This window comes from Vanacampus margaritifer, chromosome 9, assembly GCF_051991255.1.
Source record: "Vanacampus margaritifer isolate UIUO_Vmar chromosome 9, RoL_Vmar_1.0, whole genome shotgun sequence".
Taxonomy (NCBI): Eukaryota; Metazoa; Chordata; class Actinopteri; order Syngnathiformes; family Syngnathidae; genus Vanacampus; species Vanacampus margaritifer.
The window spans coordinates 20,698,013-20,717,644 of NC_135440.1; the positions used below are offsets into that span (position 1 = coordinate 20,698,013).

The 19,632-nt window shown below is 40.7% G+C and overlaps 2 protein-coding genes across 3 annotated transcripts in view; one reads left to right on the forward strand and one right to left on the reverse strand.

Annotated features, from left to right (window-relative positions):
• Window positions 1-13,362, forward strand: part of LOC144057464 (neural-cadherin) — an 86,690-nt gene extending 73,328 nt beyond the window's left edge. Inside the window, exons 22-34 of the mRNA XM_077575039.1 lie at window positions 757-992; window positions 2,377-2,654; window positions 3,452-3,669; window positions 5,227-5,354; window positions 6,264-6,394; window positions 6,476-6,587; window positions 6,652-6,832; window positions 6,907-7,076; window positions 7,145-7,409; window positions 8,542-8,725; window positions 9,300-9,550; window positions 10,404-10,561; window positions 11,852-13,362. Of these exons, the coding sequence (XP_077431165.1) occupies window positions 757-992; window positions 2,377-2,654; window positions 3,452-3,669; window positions 5,227-5,354; window positions 6,264-6,394; window positions 6,476-6,587; window positions 6,652-6,832; window positions 6,907-7,076; window positions 7,145-7,409; window positions 8,542-8,725; window positions 9,300-9,550; window positions 10,404-10,561; window positions 11,852-12,343 (2,804 nt within the window). The 3' untranslated portion in view covers window positions 12,344-13,362. The remainder of the gene's footprint in view (window positions 1-756; window positions 993-2,376; window positions 2,655-3,451; window positions 3,670-5,226; window positions 5,355-6,263; window positions 6,395-6,475; window positions 6,588-6,651; window positions 6,833-6,906; window positions 7,077-7,144; window positions 7,410-8,541; window positions 8,726-9,299; window positions 9,551-10,403; window positions 10,562-11,851) is intronic.
• Window positions 13,363-13,617: 255 nt separating this feature from the next.
• Window positions 13,618-19,628, reverse strand: ccne2 (cyclin E2). Of its 2 annotated transcripts, none has more exons than XM_077575777.1 (12): window positions 19,255-19,628; window positions 17,436-17,474; window positions 16,873-16,954; window positions 16,680-16,736; window positions 16,040-16,182; window positions 15,824-15,959; window positions 15,536-15,682; window positions 15,131-15,226; window positions 14,893-15,027; window positions 14,673-14,784; window positions 14,425-14,582; window positions 13,618-14,272 (listed from the first exon to the last, which is right to left on the reverse strand). In XM_077575777.1, exons 2-12 carry the CDS (start codon window positions 17,447-17,449, stop codon window positions 14,156-14,158), a joined length of 1,197 nt encoding a protein of 398 aa, XP_077431903.1. In that variant the 5' UTR covers window positions 17,450-17,474; window positions 19,255-19,628; the 3' UTR covers window positions 13,618-14,155. The 2 variants fall into 2 exon arrangements, with proteins under 2 accessions (XP_077431903.1, XP_077431904.1); XM_077575778.1 differs by lacking the exon at window positions 19,255-19,628 and adding an exon at window positions 18,400-18,603.
• Between the last annotated feature and the right edge of the window lie 4 nt (window positions 19,629-19,632).

Genomic DNA, 19,632 nt, shown 5'->3' on the forward strand with positions numbered 1-19,632 from the left:
TTTTTAGTTATTCAGTCAGCCAGTTATTTCACTACTCTATTTAGTCGGTTGGATAGTTAGTAGTTGTAGATAGTTGTCAGGCTGTCACTTAGTCGTCCAGTTAGTTAATTAGTTATATTATATAGTGATTAAGGTAGTTAATTATGTAATTAGTTGGTCAGCTAGTTCGTTATTCACAATGCCAGTTAGTAACATTGTCATTCAACCAGTCAGTCGTTAGTTAGTTGGTTGGTTGGTTGTTTAGTTAGTTAGTTGGTTGGTTAGTTAGTTGGTTAGTTAGTTAGGTTTATTATATTGTATTTTCTAATGTCTGTCAGTCAGTCAGACTGTGATTAAGGTAGTTAATGATATAATCAGTTAGTCAGCTAGTTAGTTAGTTAGTCAGTTAGTTTTATTATATTGTATTTTTTTCATGTCTGTCAGTTAGTCAGTCAGTCAGTCTGTGATTAAGGTAGTTAATGATATAATCAGTTAGTCAGCTAGTTAGTTAGTTAGTTTTATTATATTGTATTTTCTCATGTCTGTCAGTCAGTCAGTCTGTGATTAAGGTGGATAATGATGCAATTAGTTAGTTGGCTAGTTAGTTATTCACAATATCCGTTAGTTAGTTAGTTAGTTAGTTAGTTAGTTAGTTAGTTAGTTAGTTAGTTAGTTAGCTGGGATCAAATGCACCACATCAGTCAGACAAGATCCATTCCTTAGTTTTCAAAAGTTGCTCTATACTGTCTGAAAGTGGGCTCATTGTTGTCCTTACAGACATGACAGTGGAAGAACTGTTCTCGTCCAGAGGCGGTGAGGAGAGCCGCTTCTCTCGTTTGAGTCGAGCGCTTGCTGACCTCCTACAAACAACACCAGAGAAGGTCCACGTATTCTCCATGAAAGACGCTGGCCCAGAGCAAAAGAGGGAACTGAGCGTTTGGTTCGCCGCTCATGGCTCACCATACTACAAGGCCGAGAAGCTGCATGGCTACGTGGCGGCCAATAAAGCAAAGGTGACCTCCACTAAGTCAACAACAACACAACTACTTTTAGAGTTTTATACACATTTTACATCTCAATTTAGGTCACTAAAAACGGACTTGTGTACTTTACATTTAAATGTGAAACAACAAGATGTTTGTCAGCCATTCATTCATTTACTAAGTTACAATAATCGGTTATTTGTAATCGGTTTATCGGTTATTCACCTGGTCAGTCAATTGGCTGGTTGTTTGGTTAGTGTGTTAGTCAGTCATTCGTTAAGTCGGTTGTCGGTTTGTCCGCCAGCCAGTCTATTACAGTTGCTAGCCAGTCGATCAGTTAGTTGGTCAGTCAGTTAGATAGTAAGCTAGTCTGTTTATTTAGTCAGTTAGTTAGTTAGTTTTTTAATTATTAAGGTTGTTACCGAGGTACTTTGTCAGTTGGTCAGTCATTTGTATTCAGTAGTTAATCTTTTACTCGGTCATTTGCTCAGTTGGTTAATCAGGTAGTTATGCTGGTTATTTAGTCAGTCATTCAGTTAGTTACAGTAGTTAGTCTGTTAATCTGTTGGTTAGTAGTCAGCTAGTTAGTAAATTGGTCGCTCATTTAGTAGTAGCAGTTAGTCAGTCAGTTGGTTAGTTGCAAAAGATGTCCGTCAATTACCAAAGTGGTTGGTCAGTCAGTCAGCCAGTCAGTCAGGTAGGTTGGTAAGTAGATGAACATATAACAGAAGGAGTCAAAGATTTGTTTGCACAAGTGCACTTAACACATAATGTCAAGCATTTAACACACTGTGGGTCAATACTGTAGCAGTTTCACACTCAAGCGTGTGTCACTAAGTGGATGTCCATGTGTCTCACGTACACACACAGACACACACACACACACACACACACACACACACACACACACACACACACACACACAATGTACACCACACACAAACACACGTGTACATGAATACTTAAGATGCTTTAAAAGCCTGACAGCAGCTGCTTGCTTGACCCCAACTCAATGTGCTGAGAGTCAGTCATCCATGTAAACACACCCACACTAAAATGTCACTCAGCAGATCACAGACCTCCCGCAAGGTCAAACAGTTTGAATTCACAGAAAATTGTAAACATGATGATGAGATACGCACCTCCCACATGTGTCTGAATTCTGTCATTAGATTCTAACCGACCCTAAATCTTAAACCCCAATTGTAAATCATAACCCCATAAGACAAACACGAATGCCATCAATCTAACATTAAATGTAATCTTAATCTAAGGGGCAAGAAGATTTGAACTTGGTTTAACTGTGATGTTATTGTGATGTTATTGTAAAAGTGTTGTCTTTTTTTATGTTTGTATTGCTATCATCTCTATTATTTTCATCAAATACACATTTTTGTGGTGTTGTCTTTTTCAGCTGGAAGCCGTGCTGGGCGCGGCCATCTCCCAAGTGGGCGTGGACGACTGTCCCCACGCGGACTGCGGGCACTCCGCAGGCTGCTCCACTCATGTGTCCTTTGGTCACACTCCATCGGCCCTCAGCTCGGGCAACGTGTCTTTGGTTTCCCTGCCGGCCAAGACCACGGCGCGATGTGGTTGCCACGGACGCGAGGCCACACACCTGCCTTGCTCGTCCTACCCGAGCAACCCCTGTCTCAATGGGGGCGCCTGCCAAGATGGTCCACTGGGATACAGGTGGGCCACTCAATCTTCTGTAGCAGACTAGATATTTACTCAGTGTTTTTTCTTTTCTGTTCCGGGAAGCTTTATGAAATTTAGCTTGGCTAGTCATTCTTTCTGTCAATTAGTTAGCTAGTTAGTCAGCCAGCTACTCAGTCAGTCAGTTAGTAACAGTAGTCAGTCACTCAGTTAGCTAGTTGGTCAGTTAGTTGAATTGTCATTGGTTTGTTGCTTACAGTAGTTAGTTAGTTAGTTAGTTAGTTAGTTAGTTAGTTAGTTAGTTAGTTAGTTAGTTAGTTAGTCAAATGGCTGGTCAGTCTGGTGAAATAGCTAGTCAGATGCTCAGATAGTAGATGTAATTGCCAGTTAGTTAGTTAGTTAGTTAGTTAGTTAGTTAGTTAGTTAGTTAGTTAGTTAGTTAGTTAGTTAGTCAGTCATTACAGTAGCTGATTAGTCAACGTAATTTTAAATCAGTTAGTTAGTTAGTCAGTCAACGCCAGTCAATCAGTTCATTAGAGTAGTTGATAAGTCAATCAGTCAATAAGTTAGTTGGTCATCTAGTTAGTGAGATAAATGGTTGGTCAGTCTGGTGAAATAGCTAGTCAGCTGCTCAATTAGTAAACTTAATTGTCAATTAGTTAATTAGTCAGTCATTCAGCTATTTGGTCAAGTGGTTAGTCAGTCTGTTACCGTAGCAAATCAGTTGGTCAGTTAGTTACTTCAATCGTGGCTAGTTGTTTCCAGTCATAAGGCATGTAGTGAGAAGAATAAGAAGAAGAAAATGGCTTATTCAATTTTATTTCACATGTCAGGTGCAAGTGTCCGCCCATGTTTGATGGTCCTGAGTGCCAGCAGACCAAGCACAGCTTCGGCGGCGGGGGCTACGCATGGTTCGCCCCCTTGACGCCGTGCTTCCAGAGCCACATCTCCGTGGAGTTCCTGACTGAGGCGACCGACGGGCTATTGCTCTACAACGGACCGCTCGGTCCCGTCGCCCAGCCGGGAGAGCCCCAAGACTTCATTTCTATCGGTGAGTCGGTATATTGATTAGGAAGACGAGAAATGAGGGAATGAGTTCAGAGCCTTAAAAGCTCACCGAAAACATATTACAGTTGTTGTTGTGACTTTCAGCTTGTCCCAATTTATAGTGCTATACAAAAACAGTTTTTCTTTTTTTCTCTACATTATTTTACCATTTTTATTGCACCTCCCTGTAGTTACTAAAACCTTGGATTTGTACTTATCAAACATGCTGATCCTCTTGTTCTCCACAACAATGGGACCAGATCAATGCGGCGTGTCAGCAGACAAAGAGCATCATGGGATGTTAATGTCACCTCCCGGTGGTCCTGATGTGGCGTTATAGGATTAGCCCGCCCCGCCGCCGCTCCCGGCCTTTTGCTAGACACGTCTTGCATAATCTGCCGCCATTAAACTTACGTAATTATCCCGCCATCCTGCTTGTCGTCGTTTCCCGGCCAGGGGGGGAAATCAAATATGGCCGCCTCATTGATCGCTGGAGTGCTTTTGTCATTAAAGGCGTTCGATAGCGATGGCGGACATGAGGATGTTGAAAGCAGCACGGAAGAATTGACCCGCCGCGTTCGTGCTGTTTTTTAATGGGATTCATCAGCTAACACAGCAGTTAAACACACAAGCCCATCACTTTACAGAGCAGCCGGAAAGTCTTTGCAGTGCTTCACTTTGTCATGTTACAGCCTTGTGCCAAAATGCAAGTAAAAATAAAAAATAAATAAAAATTCTACACAACCCAGAATGACAACATGAAAGAACAGTTTGTGACAATGTTTGCAAATGTATTCAATATAAAAACAATTCTTGATTTGAAAAAAAATCTAAATTAATTCATTCAATTTTGGAATAAGGCAGTAACATTACAAAATGTGGAGAGTAAAAATTCAACAAGGGGAAAAATTTATTTATTCCATTTTACATATCAAATTGTTAAGAACCTAAATCAATAATACATAAAAAATAATAATAATTGAAACACTGAATATTTTCTGGATGGATCATCATTTCCTTTAAATTATGCACACAAAGTTATTTATTTTTTTTATAGATTTTTTAAAATATATGTATTATATGTAAATAAAAACTAGCTACGTTTTCAACAAAAAATAAATTACTTTTTATTGTTAAAAATTTTGAAAAAAATCTCAAAAATAACCTTTTTGTGTTGTCATTACAGGGATTTATGTGTATAATTTTGAGGAACAAGGAAATCCAATGCATTATTATTATTATTATTATTAAGTTGTTTTGTTTTGTTTTGTTTTAGAAATGTATTAATTAAAAATATATAATTTTCCACAACATCCATTTTTTTTAACTATTTTTTGTTTTTAATACATGTGCAAAAATCTCAACAACTCTTCGGCTCAAATAAACATTGTTTACAAAAAAAAAAATGAATGCAGCAAATATTTCATAACTGTTGATATCATGTGGCTTCTGCTGTTCCAAGCCTTCCGAGATGGTTTCCTCACTGCAGAGGTGATTGCTGCCCCCTAGTGGGAAATAGTGTAATGACTATGTGGATTCATGAAATTGTTTTTCCATGCAGAGTTGAAGAACGGCGTGCCGGTCCTGAACGTGAACCACGGCTCCGGAACCCTCACCCTGCAGCTACCGCCCAAATCCAACGTGGCAGATCGCCGCTGGCATCGACTTGACGTCATCAGCGATGGCAAGGTTGGAACTTGGAACTTGCTGTTTGCGTCTACAAAGACAATAACAAGCAGAGGTGGCGAAAGCATTACTACTTAAGCTGAAGTACAAATTGACTCTGGTAAAAGTAGAAATACTGATGTGTACTTAAGTAAAAGTCCATTTTTAAAAAAAAGTACAGACTCTAAAATGTACTTAAGTATAAAAGTTTTTTTTTTTAAAAGGAAATACTCTGAAATGTACAGTACTCAAGTACAAAGGTACAGTACAGTACTCTGAAAGGCTCTTGAATACAGAAGTAAAAACATACAGACTACGGAATTGACTAAAATACAAAAGTAAAGTAAATAAATAAAATATAGACTCTAAAATGTACTTAAGTATAAATGGAAACTGGAAAATGAAATGGAAAACAGAGAATACTCTAAAACATACTTAAGTACAAATGTTTTTTTTAATTGCAAAAGTGCAGAAGTAATCTGATATATACCTTAAGTTAAAAAAATGCACACTTTGACATTTGCTTAATTGTAAAAATAAACAAATAAATCACTCTGAAATGTACTTGATTACAAAACTAAATAAAGGACAGAATCTGAAATATACTCAAGTAAAAAAAAAGTGCAAACTCTAAAATGCACTTGAGTACAGAAGTAAAAAAAAAAAAAGTGAAGGCTGTAGAGTGTACTTAAATACAAAAGCTAAAAAAAAAAAAGCTCTTAAGTTAAAAAAAAAACCCTCTGAAATGCACGTTAGTACAAAAATTAAAACAAGTAAAAGTAGAAAGTACACATATCCATTTTCAAATGTAGGAAATAAAAGGAAAAAGACGTCAGAAACTTAAAGTAACAAAAACACACCAAAAAAGTAACAATGTAGAGTAATTGGTTCCTTCTTACCACTGCTGATAGTCATCAAATGTGCGTGATTTAGGCCGTGCAGCTGGTCCTGGATCAGTGCTCGGGGGCGGCGGTGAGCGAGCCGGAGGGGGTCGGTGGCGGAGACCCCCGAGAGACGGACGAGTCCGGCTGCAGGGTGGCGGGACAAACGCCAGGAAACGAGAGGTGGCAACCACAAGACGTCCGTCCGTCTGTCCGTCCGTCCGTCCGTCACTGATCCTCCTTTCTCTTGTTGCTCTCGTCGAGGTATGTGAACGTGTATCAGCCTCTCCAGCTGGGTGGCGTGAAGCAGACGTCTCCTCAGATGCCTTACGCACGTTTCCGCGGCTGCATCCGCAACCTGGTGGTGGACACGCAGGTACGCAATTGAAATCAACATGGTGACTCTTTTCACATGCTAATTCTCACACCATGTGACTTAGGTGTACGACCTGGCGCGCCCCGGCGAGAGCGAGGACAGCAGCCCGGGATGCAGGGTGACGGACGGCGTGTGCTTGACGGCGGCCGGGCCCTCCTGCGGGGCCCGCGGCTCCTGCCTCGCCGACTGGGGATCCTTCAGCTGCGAGTGTCATCAGGGACACAGCGGGCACAAGTGTGACACAGGTGCATGTTGTTTTGGCGCCATCTTGTGGCAAAAGTAGAGTTTTACAGCCAACAACTTTGGTTTCATCTTTCAGTGGTTCCAGAGTTCTCTTTGGACTCCAACAGCATGCTGAGGTTCCATCTTCGAGGCGGGGGCGGCACCAACCGGCGCACCAACATCCAGCTGCTTCTGCGCACCCGCTCCGCCTCGGGCACCTTGCTCTCCATCACGTCCCGGGAAGCCAACGAGTACATCATGCTGGAGGTAGCAGCATCGTGAAGAGTGTTGACAATTTTAAAATGCTCTAACAATGATGTCATCTTTCTAAAAAGATCGCCGAGGGCCACCTGTCGGTCCGGGCCGACCTGGGCGACGGGGCCCACGCCCTGCGGCTCCCGGGCCAGCGGGTGGACGTGGGCCAGTGGGTGCTGGTGGGCCTCAGTCGTCACGACAACCTGTTCGTCCTGCGGCTGGAGCAGGGCGGCGGCTCACGGGAGGTCCGGGCCCGGCTGGGGAATCGGCGGGAGCTGGTGGTGGACCCGGGAAGCGTTACGGTGGGGAAGGGAGCCCGCGGAGGAGAAGATGGTGACTTTCAGGGTGAGACGAGGCATGGGTGGACGGATAGATGGATGGCGTTACATTTTTCTGTCCTTCATATAGTGCAGATTTTTAAGCAGTGTTGTTGTATGCTGTGTTAGTATGTGTTGTTGTTCTATCTGGTTCAGAATTACTGTAACTTCTATGCTAATAGTGGTTAGCCTGACAATGACGTTTCACAGGTTTAGCCTTAAACTAGCATACTTTCGTTAGCTATAATATTATGGTTTGTTTGAACATTATATTTACCGTAACATATATGCTCATTCACTTTAGCCTGTCTATGGTGTTTTTTTATGTTAGCATTAAGCTAGCACACTTTTGTTAGTTATAATATTATGGACTGGACACTGTAACATATATGCTAATTTACATTAGCCTGTCTTTGGCGTTAAACATTTCATGTTAGCATTAAGCTAGCAGACTTTTGTTAGTTATAATATTATGGACTACACGTTATACTTATCTGTAACATTTATGCTAATCTACATTAGCCTGTCTATGGCGTTAAACATTTCATGTTAGCATTAAGATAGCAGACTTTTGTTAGTTATAATATTATGGACTACACATTATACTTATCTGTAACATTTATGCTAATCTACATTAGCCTGTCTATGGTGTCTCACATTTTTTTGTTAGCATTAAGTTAATAGACTTTCGTAAACTATAATGTTATGGTTTCGTTGAACATTATTATGAATGTAACGTATATCCTAATTTCCGTCAGGCAATGCCATTCATATTTTTTGCAAGTATTAAGCTAGCAAACATTCATTAGCTCTAATATTATGGTTTGGTTGAACATACAATTCCTGTAACTATTATGCTAATTTCTGTCAGCCTGATTTAAAAAAAAAAAAAAGCTAATATCATGGTTCGGTTGAACATTATAATTACCTTGACATATAGGCTATGCTAATTTACATTAGCCTGTTTGTAATGGTTCACATTATATGTTAGCATTAGGCTAGCAGACCTTTAGATGAAATTATATGGTTTTGTTGAGAATGTTGCTGTTTAAAGATACCATTTTAAACAAGTTTAAGATTTAAGAGTTAGTGTTTATGTGTGAATACTGCTTGTGGTGACAATTGAATGACGTAAAGTAGCTTTTGTATCTTATGTTTAGGTTGCATGCGGGATGTTCGTTTTAACGGCCGAGTGCTCCCTCTGGACGGGCGAAGCGGCGGTGAGCTGGTGAGCGTGCTGGAGAGGCGCGGCGTCACATTGGGCTGCTTCAGCGACGCCTGCCGGGCACAACCCTGCCACGACTCACTCCGCTGTGTCGACCTGTGGAGGAAACACCAGTGCAGGTAAATACATGCACACACACGTATTAGATTACATTCAACTTTATTGTCATAGGAGAATTATTTAAAATAAACACATAGCTTAGCCTTTAGTTCACTAGCTTAATGCTAATGCTAACACATAATTGCAAATGTTTTAGATTGATATTTGTTTAGACATTCGCTGAAAGTACTGGCATATCGTCTGTTCCAGTATATCGGTCTTACACTGCCCCCACGTGGCCAAGTTTGGAAGCAGCACAATGGCCATTCATTTCAAACTGTGGCAGAAGCGGTTTAATTCTTTTTATGTTGTTACTGTATGTTTTTATAAATGCAATAATATATATTTTATAATTACCATAAAATTTATGCTAATTTCTATAGCGCATCTTTGGCATCTTCTATGTTAGCATTAAGCTAGCAGGCTTTCGTAGTGTATTTTAAAAAAAATAAAAATAAAATACATGTCAGGCTCACAGTAAACTTTACAGTAAACAACTGGGCAAATAAACAGGCGTCTTATTTGGAGAACTTTACTCAAAGTGATTTTATACAAAAGTCGAAGTGAGAACATTCCATGACTTTTTTGTTTCAGGTGCCCGGGTGGTCAGGTGACATTGACAGACGAGTCGGGCGCAGAACGCTGCGTGCCGTCGCCGTGCGGTCCCGCCTCGTGCCGCAACGGCGGCGTGTGCCAGCCCCTGTCGGCCGACGGCTTCCGGTGCCGTTGCCACGAGGGTTTCCGCGGGCAGCGCTGCGAGCTGGGCCAGTACCGAGGAAACCGGCTGGCCGCCCTCAGCCCAAGCTCCATCTTGGCTATCAGCATGTGTCTGCTCGTCTTCTTTGGTCAGTTGCATTCTCTTGGGTAATCGCTGACCAATGGAATCATTGAAAGTCCTGATATATTTAAATATGAAAATAAAAATTTAACATATTTTTTAAAAATAGTAAAAAATATATATATGTTAACAAATCTAAAAATAAAAAAAGACAAAATTATTGTGGTATTATTTATTTTAAAACATTTTTTTAAATATACAGTATAAAATAAAGTAAATATTAGTATATTGTGAATTTAGTTTATTAAATTGGTTAATTGATTATATTAAATTAATTAGAAAATGCGTTTTTTTCTTATTTAAATGGGGTATTATTTTACCACCTAAAATAAAATGAAGATAAAAAAAATGATATATGATTAACTGTAACTGTAAAAATTGGTAATTTTTTAAAATTTGTTTTATGTATAAAACTTAACTATTATTTTAACATATAACATAAAATGAAAAATACATTATAAAAATACAAGTAGAAAAAATATGAGAATTAATTTGTTTGTTAAAATGTTCTATTACTTTAATATACAAAATATAATAAAGCAAATGATTAGTGTAATGTTCTCATCCATTTTTATTATTTTTTAAATGGTGGATTCATTGTAATTAAACTAACATTGAAATACATTAAAATTAGGTATTTTTAATTTATAAAATACATTTTTTAAATTATACTTTTTTGCACATTTTTACAATTGTTGGGAAATGAGTTATAATTGAACTATCACTTTTTTTAAACTAGAATTGAAAAAGAACAATTTGTTTATTAATATGAAATCAAAGTATACATTTTTAATAATAAAAAGCTATTTTTTTTTTTTTACAATTTTGAAAATGAAATGTGTCTTGGTACGTGTGTGCAGCGGTGCTGGTGGCGGTGACGGTGTGGAACCAGAAGGGAAGCCGCAACAAGTTCCGCAAGCGCGGCGTCTACCACATCCCGGCCGAGCACGAGAGCTGGGAGGACGTGCGCGAAAACATCCTCAACTATAACGAGGAAGGCGGCGGTGAGCAGGATCAGGTCAGTGCAATCACCAGCAACACCCCCGCATGCAACTCCAACTCCCTCCTGGCTGCATTTCCAGTTCACTTGATTAACTTTGAAACCCAAACTATAGTTTGAAACCCTACTTTCTTAAAATAACCCTAGTTTAAAACCCAAATTTGAAGTCATAACCCTAATTTGAAACCATACTCCCAGTTTGAAACCCTACCTTGAAACCCTAACACCACTTTGACACCCCCTTTTAAAAAACAACAACCATAATTCTACATTGATACCCTAATTTGAAACCCTACCCCCTTTTTTCAACCTTAACCCTACATTGATACCCTAATTTGAAACCCTACCCCCTTTTTTAAAACCTTAACCCTCATTGAAACCCTAAATTGAAACCTTTCCCCTTTTTTAAAACCTTAACCCTACATTGATGCCCTAATTTGAAACCCTACCCCTTTTTTAACCCTTAACCCTACATCGATGCCCTAATTTAAAACCCTAACCCCTTTTTTAAAACCATAACCCTACATGGATACCCTCATTTGAAACCCTACCCATTTTTTTAAACCTTAAACCTACATTGATGCCCTAATTTGAAAACCTACCCCTTTTTTAACCCTTAACCCTACATCGATGCCCTAATTTAAAACCCTACGCCCTTTTTTAATACCATAACCCTACATGGATACCGTAATTTGAAACCCTACCCCTTTTTTTAAAACCTTAACCCTACATTGATACCCTAATTTGAAACCCTACCCCCTTTTTTAAACCCTAACCTTACATTGATACCCTCATTTGAAACCCTAACTGAAGTTTGAAACCAACTTGAAACCTTACTGCTACTTTGAAACTTAAAGCCTACTTTGAACCCCTCATTTGAAACCCCAACCCTAGTTTAAAACCCTAATTTGAAACCCTTCTTCTAATTTTAAAAGCCTAATTTGAAACCTAACTGTAGTTTGAATCCCCAACCTCAAACTTTACTCCTATTTTTAACCACCAACCGTAGTTTAAAACCCTAATTTGAAATCCCTAACCAAGTTTGAAACCCTGACTTGTAACCCTACTCCTTGTTTACAACTCCAATTTTAAACCCTAATCCTCATTTGAAATCCTTACCCATTGTTGCAACCCCAATTTGAAACCCATACTCCTCTTAAAACCCAACCCTTAATTTGAAACCCTAAGACTACTCAGAAACTCTCTTCTTAGTTTTAAAACACTAATTTGAAACCATACTTCTAGTTTGAAACCCTAACCCTAAAATATTGTTTTCCACTTGGCTGAATGCTGATTTCTCTCACGCAGAAAGGCTACGACATGACGGAACTGAAGCGTCCTCTGCGTTCCAGCCTTTCGCAGTCGTCCTCATGCACAACGGCCCCGCTCATCAAATCGTCTCCAGGCTCGCAGGAGGAGGTGCACCCCCCCGGCCCCTCCTGCACGCCCTACCTCAGCATCCCGCAGCCGCACCTCCACGCGCACCTCCAGCCCCCATCGTCACGCTCCCACGTGGACTTCAAGAGCTACGTGTCTCGAATCGTGTGGGAAGCGGACCACGACACGGACGGGCTCCCGGAAGACATCTTCCACGTGTGGCGAGACGAAGGATCGGGAACCCCGGCGGGAAGTCTCAGCTCGCTGGGGTACGAGGACGAAGAAGAGGACGACGAAGGGGAAACGGCGCACGAACGGCTGTCGCGCTGGGGACCCAAATTCCAGACGCTGAGCGACATGTACGACCGCCCGCTGGGGGCGCTCTCGTACGGGGCAGCCATGCGGCGACCTCCCAGCCACTAGGGGGCCACCTGACATTCTTACCTCTTCATTTCTGGACGTTGTGTCACTTTTGCCAAACGTGAAAACTGGGGGGTTAGATTACAGAATGGACGTCATCCGCCATCTTGGAAGAAGGCAGAGTGAAGTTTTTCCAAACTTGGCGGCAACAATCATTTAATGTTTTTCCAACTGGAGCTTTTTAGGACCCTTTGACTCCTCCTCAAATGTGTTTCCACCAAAAGTTCCCTGAAACTTATGTGTACATTTCCGCCCTAAAGTTCCAGGAAATTTTCATTCCTGAATCTAACTCAGATCTCCACCAAAAAGGTTCCTGGACCTCTCCAAAGTACTTCCTACGTAGTTGCATTTAACACGTAAAGAAACTTCAAGTTGTTGGTACTCGGGATATGTTCGGGGCTTAGTCCTGGGTTCCAGGAACTATTAAAAGATGTACCGCCCTGTGAGCATTTTTTTCCTGTCCAGTTAAATTCCTCTGAAACTCCATTTTGAGTTCCTGAGGTCCAAAACGTACAAAACAAAAATGAAAGTTCCTAATGTAAAGTTTGTCCTTTGCTGGTCATGGTTTTATTTTCCCAAGACCTAAAATCAAGACTAAAAAGTTAGTCCTCAGCTGCCTTAGGAATGTACTTGTGACTTAAATAAAAAAACAAAAAAACAATCATTTTAACCAATCTTTCACATTTACCACACCATGGTACTACCTTAATGCCTGCACATGTTCACAGGACAGCAAAGAAAAAGAAATGATTTTAATCTGAGAGACCACAATTTCCACGGAGATGATTTTGGGTGGGGAAATATTTTCCAGCTTTCAATTGAGTTTAAATATAAAATCTTTTCCCCTGTAAACTATGCACCTGAAAGTATGTGTGCTGCTTTTTCTTCATTCATTTGAAAAAGTCTTGAGCGGTTGTTGCTTATTTGAATTGTATGATACAATGTAAATATGGACATTTTATAACAACCTGACAGAATATTTCCTTTTGTACATGAATTTTAATAAATTACTTCTTCCCTGATTATTTTTGTTTTCATTCAAATAACAGCTCATTAGTGCAGCCCTTTTGTTTAAAGGGCTTAAAGCATGGCAACAATGAATAGAATAGTGTCAAAATATTTTTAAAACAATTTAAGTGGCTTTATATTGCCATCTTGTCAAAGTATTAGTGCATCAAAACATTGCTTGACAAGAGACATGGAAGTGAATGAGACTAAATATAAAGTAAATATAATAGGATTATATAATTAAAACATTTCTTTAAGTCAAAACAAAATAAAAACTATTGTTTTTTTATTTAACTATTATGACTGTGGCATTGACACATCTTTCGACCTGAGTTCAATGAATACTTGTAGTAATGAGCGCTGATTTCATTTTTATTATTTAAAAGATTGCAAAATTCTGAAAAAAAAAAAAAAAAAAAAAGGGCATTCCGAAAAAGAGTAACTATGTACACAAACAAAATACACGTCTGAGCATCTCAAGGCACAAATGAGGACGTGCGGTCATAAATAGCTCTCAAGATACTATTCTTTTTTTTCTTTGTTTAATTCAATAAATACGAGTTTATGGCGGCACGTGCACGCGGCGGCTCAGGTCAAGTTTACAGGAATGAAACAGTCAGGAAAAAACATTAAAACCCACAAAACGAGTGGTCGCCACGGTGACCACAGATCTGCATGTTCCCACTCTGGTAATGGGATGGAACAAAGGAGCACCAGGAAGTCTTTCACAAAAATCACATTTTGTGTTTAAATTAAACTTGTTCTATTTTTTGGCTGCTAAAAAGGCCATCGAGGTCCCACCCCCGCTCAGTGATTGGTCGGTTTCTCTGTGCTGCTGGGCGGAGTCAAGGCAGTTGCCAAACCAACCACTGGCGATAGCGGGCAATCGGCAGCGTCCTGAGTGTGGCGCTCTTGAGCTTTTCTCTGCGAGACACAAAAAGAGAACAACAGTTTTTAATTACATTTTATTTTTAAATAATAAGAAATAATCAACTTTTAACCTCAGGTATTGTTGGATTTTGGCTTCTTTTTTTTTTTTTTACAAGCAGACAGGAAGTAGATTTCTTTTAACTAACCAGGAAGTCCAAGTAGGTGACGTGCGTCTGGATGTTGTGTCGGTCTTCGGTCTTGACTTTGGCGAAGGTTTTGAGCTTAGGTTTGGCCTCCGAGCGCAGAGTGTCCATGAAGGGGCTCATCCACCGCACACACTCGGACACGCTCTCCCACGTCAGGCCTTGACGCACGCAAAACACGCAAAATCTTATTGCGCCGACTCAGCAAGTTTGCGTTCTTAGCATCTGAGTAAAGTATCCGTAAAACCTACCAGACACTTTGTTGACGACGTCGAACGTGGAGAAATGGCAGAAGGCAGCGGCTGCGAGGACGCTGTAGCTGAAGTCCAACGAGCTGACGTCCATCATGCACAAGTCCAACAGCTGAGAGGACAAAAACACACTTTTTTTAAAAATGAGATTTGCTTCACAACAGGAAATCTTCAAGTCTTGCCATGTGAGCGTCCACTGTTAGCAACAGGAAGTCCTTACCTGCGTCATCTGGATGTACATTTCCTGCGAGAACTGCGGCACCAGGAAGTTTTCATCGTCCTTCTGGGCCTCCACCTGAGCGTACAGCTTGAGCCAAGAGATGGGAGTTTCCGGACAAAGATTCCAGTCTAATGCCTATAATAATTCAAAAAAAATGTCATGGTAAGATTTTTTTCCCCCTTTATTTCAAATAAAGCTTCGACAGGTCCTTGAGTGTAGTTGAGCGCGAGAGCGCTACCTTGAGGATGTGAAGCTCCGTCTGCTGAATGTCCCACGTGTCACACGCACCATCCGTCACGTAGGCAAACTCGGAGATTTTGGGGGGGTAGATTTCCTGAGGTGAAGCATTTGAGACATTTTGAAATGAACCGCCACATGGTCAATACAAGAAATGCATATAACTGACTTTATTTAAGACAGAGGGAAATTGTCATTATAAAAGTGGTAGTCAAACAAAGCGTACAAGTATGCGTTTAAATTAAATTATTTTTCAGATTTTTTTTTAATTAATTGATTTTTTTTTATAGCAAGGTTTTTTTGCATTTAACTTTAATAACCATCAAACATGAAATAACCGACTATAAATACTCAAAATTAATTTCTAGTAAAAGAAGCCCAGGTGTGAGTGTGCGGTGCAACCCACCTCGATCTTGGAGGCGATGAAGAGCGCGGTGATGCCGATGAGCTGCAGGTAGTCCTTGTTGACGTCCTCCTGAGTCAGCATGAAGCGGTCGAAGAAGTCCTGCGCCAAGTACGCCGTCTGCCGGTGGAGGCAGTACACTTCGCTCACCTACGCAGACGATTAGTCGCAAGTTTAAAAACAGAATTTGACGGTCATTGTGTTATTTTCTTCTGAAATCCAACATTCCAAATTCCCGCTGTAGCTCAAGCATCTTGTGTGTGTATGCGCATGTGTGTGTGTGGTTCTGACCTCCAGCAGCCAGTCGAGGAGGATGGCCCTCATGCTGGGCTGCAGTTTCTGGTGCCTCTGCATGTAATTCTTGTCGTGGACGTACTTGAGCTCCTTGTTGAGCATCTTGATCCACACGTCGTCCGAGCTGGCCCAACTGCAACCGACAAGACCGTAAATAGCTGCGCTTGATGTCATGCGAGGCGGCCATCTTAGTGAGGCGTTGAAAGGCGGTACCTGAGACGAGGTAGAGGCGAGGACTTGATGAAGAGGTTCTTGAAGCGGTACTGCTTGAAGTTGGACGGGTCGGCGGGTTCCAGCTCTTTGTGCGGCGTCTCGATGAGGACGCACGGGCTCGCGCCGTCCTCCGACCAACACTTCTACGCAACCAAAGTCAATCAAAATAGCATATGTCGTAAATACACAAAAAGATCGCCATGAAAAGACCAGAAATATATAAAATGGCTGACTTTAAAAGGCTTTAGCAATTCAAGTGATAGATGTAAATCTCAGCATTTCACACAAAAAAAAAGGTGATGATTGCGACATCTAGTGGTGACACGGTGTCACTTTCATTTCACTGCTTTTAAATAAGTTTTGAATGTTTTGGGAAAACAAGAAAAAAATGTGAATCAACAAACAAGAGTCTGATTGCCCTAATTAAACCAACCATTACTAACAATTTAAACAAACAAAGACAAAAAAAATTGGGGGGCAAGCACGAGGGGGAAAGAGAAAAATGTCTTAAGAAATTTTGCTGTAGGCTAGCGATTAGCTGTGTCAATGCAATTACAACAATTAAAGGCAAGCAAGAAGCAGCAGGAGCAGCTCTCGCCACACAATCGGCGTGCTAATGACGTGCAAAAAACAAACAAACCTGAATTTCATAGCAGCTTTGTCTCTTGGCAGCGGGTTGACTCTTCTTCTTGGAGGGCTGCCAGAAAAAGAAAAAGAAAAAAAAACATGAGACCAGCCTCACATTTCTCCATTTTAAAGAGGACATATTATGCAAAAAGTGACTTTTGAATAGCTTGTACACCAATATAAGTGTCTGGAGTGCATCAACTAACCTCGCACTTCCTTTTCCTCAGTGGCGCTCTGATAGTGGGTTCGGGCGTATTTGAATCTCGGGTTTGAAGGGTGATGCGACCGCTAAGGGGAAACAGGACAATTATGATTAGAATAATCCATTTTCGATGACGCTTGTCCCAGTGGGTGAGATGAAGCATATCTTAAATTAAAATTGGGTGTGAAAAGTTTGCTTTTGTGTTAAAGTAGCAGTTGCTTATTATTAGCATAATTAGTTTCTGTTAGCCCCTCCATGGCATTTAAGCTAGCAAAATGTCACAAACAGGCACAAAGGAATAGTTTTGCATTTTAATAAGTTTGAGCTCAAAGTGTTAGAAAGTCTCTACTTACACCTAGTGTATCTCTTGGAACATACGCCGCACAATAAGCTACATGATTTGCCTTGACTGGCCGCAAAGACAGGTTTAAAATAATGTGATAACGGTCTCGCCCCACCCGGCCCACCCTAATCCTTGGGAGAACATCCCCACCCGCCCTCTCGCTCCTGAAAAGAACACCCCACCCACTCTCATCCCTCACACAAACAGCAGCACCGGGTGCTCACCTGCGTCTGGACATGGTTGTGTTGACCGGACTTGTGCTTCTGGGAGAAAAAAAAAAGGACATAAAATGTCAGTGCACATCATAAGATGGAGGTCCTGAGATGAAGTCACATTCTGGAGCCACTGTGGCTGATCGGCACTTATGTGCTAAAACCCATTTTGTTGTATTTGACTCACAAGTGGCAATTATAAGTCAATAGAGGTCCAAAAGAGTCATTAAAAACGCGTATAAAGCCTAAAATGACATACATATGCTGTAATACACAACTAATGACAAAAAGCTATAAAATTGTGTATTTAGGGTGAAATAAGGATTATAATAATAATAAGAATCAAAACGGTAGTCAGTCTGACTCCCTTTATCCATAACTTAACTTAGTTTAAACCTATTGTGAGTGTTTGGCGTGTTTTTGTTAGCTTTTTGCCAATACTACTCTATTAGAGTTATGTATGTTGTAATAATGAGGAATAACACTTTATATGCTTTTGTGTCAATTGGTTTTCGGCACATTAGTTGACTTGAATATGACAATAATTTATTGTAAAATAATGAATGGTAAGAGTCAGACTGACTTACATAGTGACTCGTACATTCATTATTTTACATCAAATGTTTATGTAATCATTATTTTATGTTACTGGTAGTCAGTCTGACTCTTATACATGTTATTTTACATTAAGTCATTGTCATACTTGACTCAAATGGCAAATACAAGGGTTACAAAGGCTTATTCCACATGTAGTTACCATTACTGCGAGTTAAACATGCAAAAGTAACACCAAGTCATGACAAAAACGGTACAAAAGAAAACCATAAGCTACACACATGTGATTGAAACTAAACAAAATGGTGGATTTAATGTACAAAAATGAATATATAGGCAGACTGACTCCACCGAAGAAGACGGGGGGGGGGGGGTTGTTGCTCCCTCACTTCCAAACAAAAAAAACTCAATAAATACCCACCTTAAACGCACATTTCAACCCTCCAATGATAGAAGAAACGTTTCCAAACCCTCTAGACGTACTTTGAGCGAAAGAAAATGGCCGAAATATCAACTTTAAGCGAGAATAGAAACGCAAAGACGCGCCAATTTGGGCAGCGCTAAGCGGGAGGATTGTAGGAGAACCCCCAAGCTCGACTTGCTCTGCGGCCACAAAGTAGCCTTAAACCCCCCTAAAATACGACCATGTTGACTTATTCGCACCCTCAGCAACTAAATTAAAGCCTTATCTTCTATATTAGCCACACTTGTGGCCATTTGAAAGCGGTTAAGCGTGTTTTAGTACGAGTTCAAGTTTGGGAGGGAAGCTACTGTAATTAGCTGCCGTTAGCCGGTTTGCTAACTGGGTCAACATTGCTATCTATGCTGTTAGTAGCACCGCTATTAATAATAACAAACGCCAGTTTTATTCACTCCTCTCGCTACACGAACAACGGCGAGAATGAAAAAGTAACTTCAGAGACGACAATAGCGACTTTGCGAATGAGGACTGTCAATTATACTTTTGTGTTCGTACGTGTCATCTGTCGTTCAAAAGTGCAAAATGGCACCGAGTACGCCAATAATGACATGTAACATACTAAGCACGCGCCATTTGTGTGTATAATTTGTATTTTAGGTTATAAAACGTAGGGAAAAAAGGCACATTTTCAAGTTAAATCGAGCTTTTGTGGTTTCAACAACAAAAGGACGACGAAAATGATTGTTTTCGCCTCACCAGGCAATATAAACATCACCTAACGCCTCCAAGTGCGGAGACCACGTTTAAAAATGGCCTAAAAGTGTATAAAAGAAGTAATCGGAGCGTGTGTCTTACCTCCAGGAGGAAGAATGAATGAGTGGATCAGCTGTCGCGCCGGCGCCAATCCTTATATCCTCCTTTTCTGCCGCGCGGCCATGTGCGCATGCGCGTTCCCGGTTCGGACACAAACGCGCTCAAAAGTTTGAAAACGAGCGGAAATATTCTCCAGCCGACGTGTCTACGCGAACCCCGGGTCCGGTGCGACTTAATCGCCACGGAAACGCTCATTCGGGACAAACATTCGCCAACTCGTCGAGCTTTTTTCCCGCTGTACCCAAGCAGACAGCGTTCATTTCAATCGGCGAACGTACTTCACGGTGTTTTTCCACGGAGATAAGGCTTTCCGTCTGTTCCGGTTGGATTTAAACGACGCGACACACCCCATATAGTAGT

What these genes read in the sequence shown, in the direction of transcription:
- ccne2 (XM_077575777.1), bottom strand. An exon ending in AAAGCTGCTATGAAATTCAG is followed by an intron (nt 16,183 to 16,679) that starts GTTTGTTTGTTT and finishes TTGGTTGCGTAG; the next exon opens with AAGTGTTGGTCGGAGGACGG. An exon ending in CGTCGTCAACAAAGTGTCTG is followed by an intron (nt 14,583 to 14,672) that starts GTAGGTTTTACG and finishes GCGTGCGTCAAG; the next exon opens with GCCTGACGTGGGAGAGCGTG.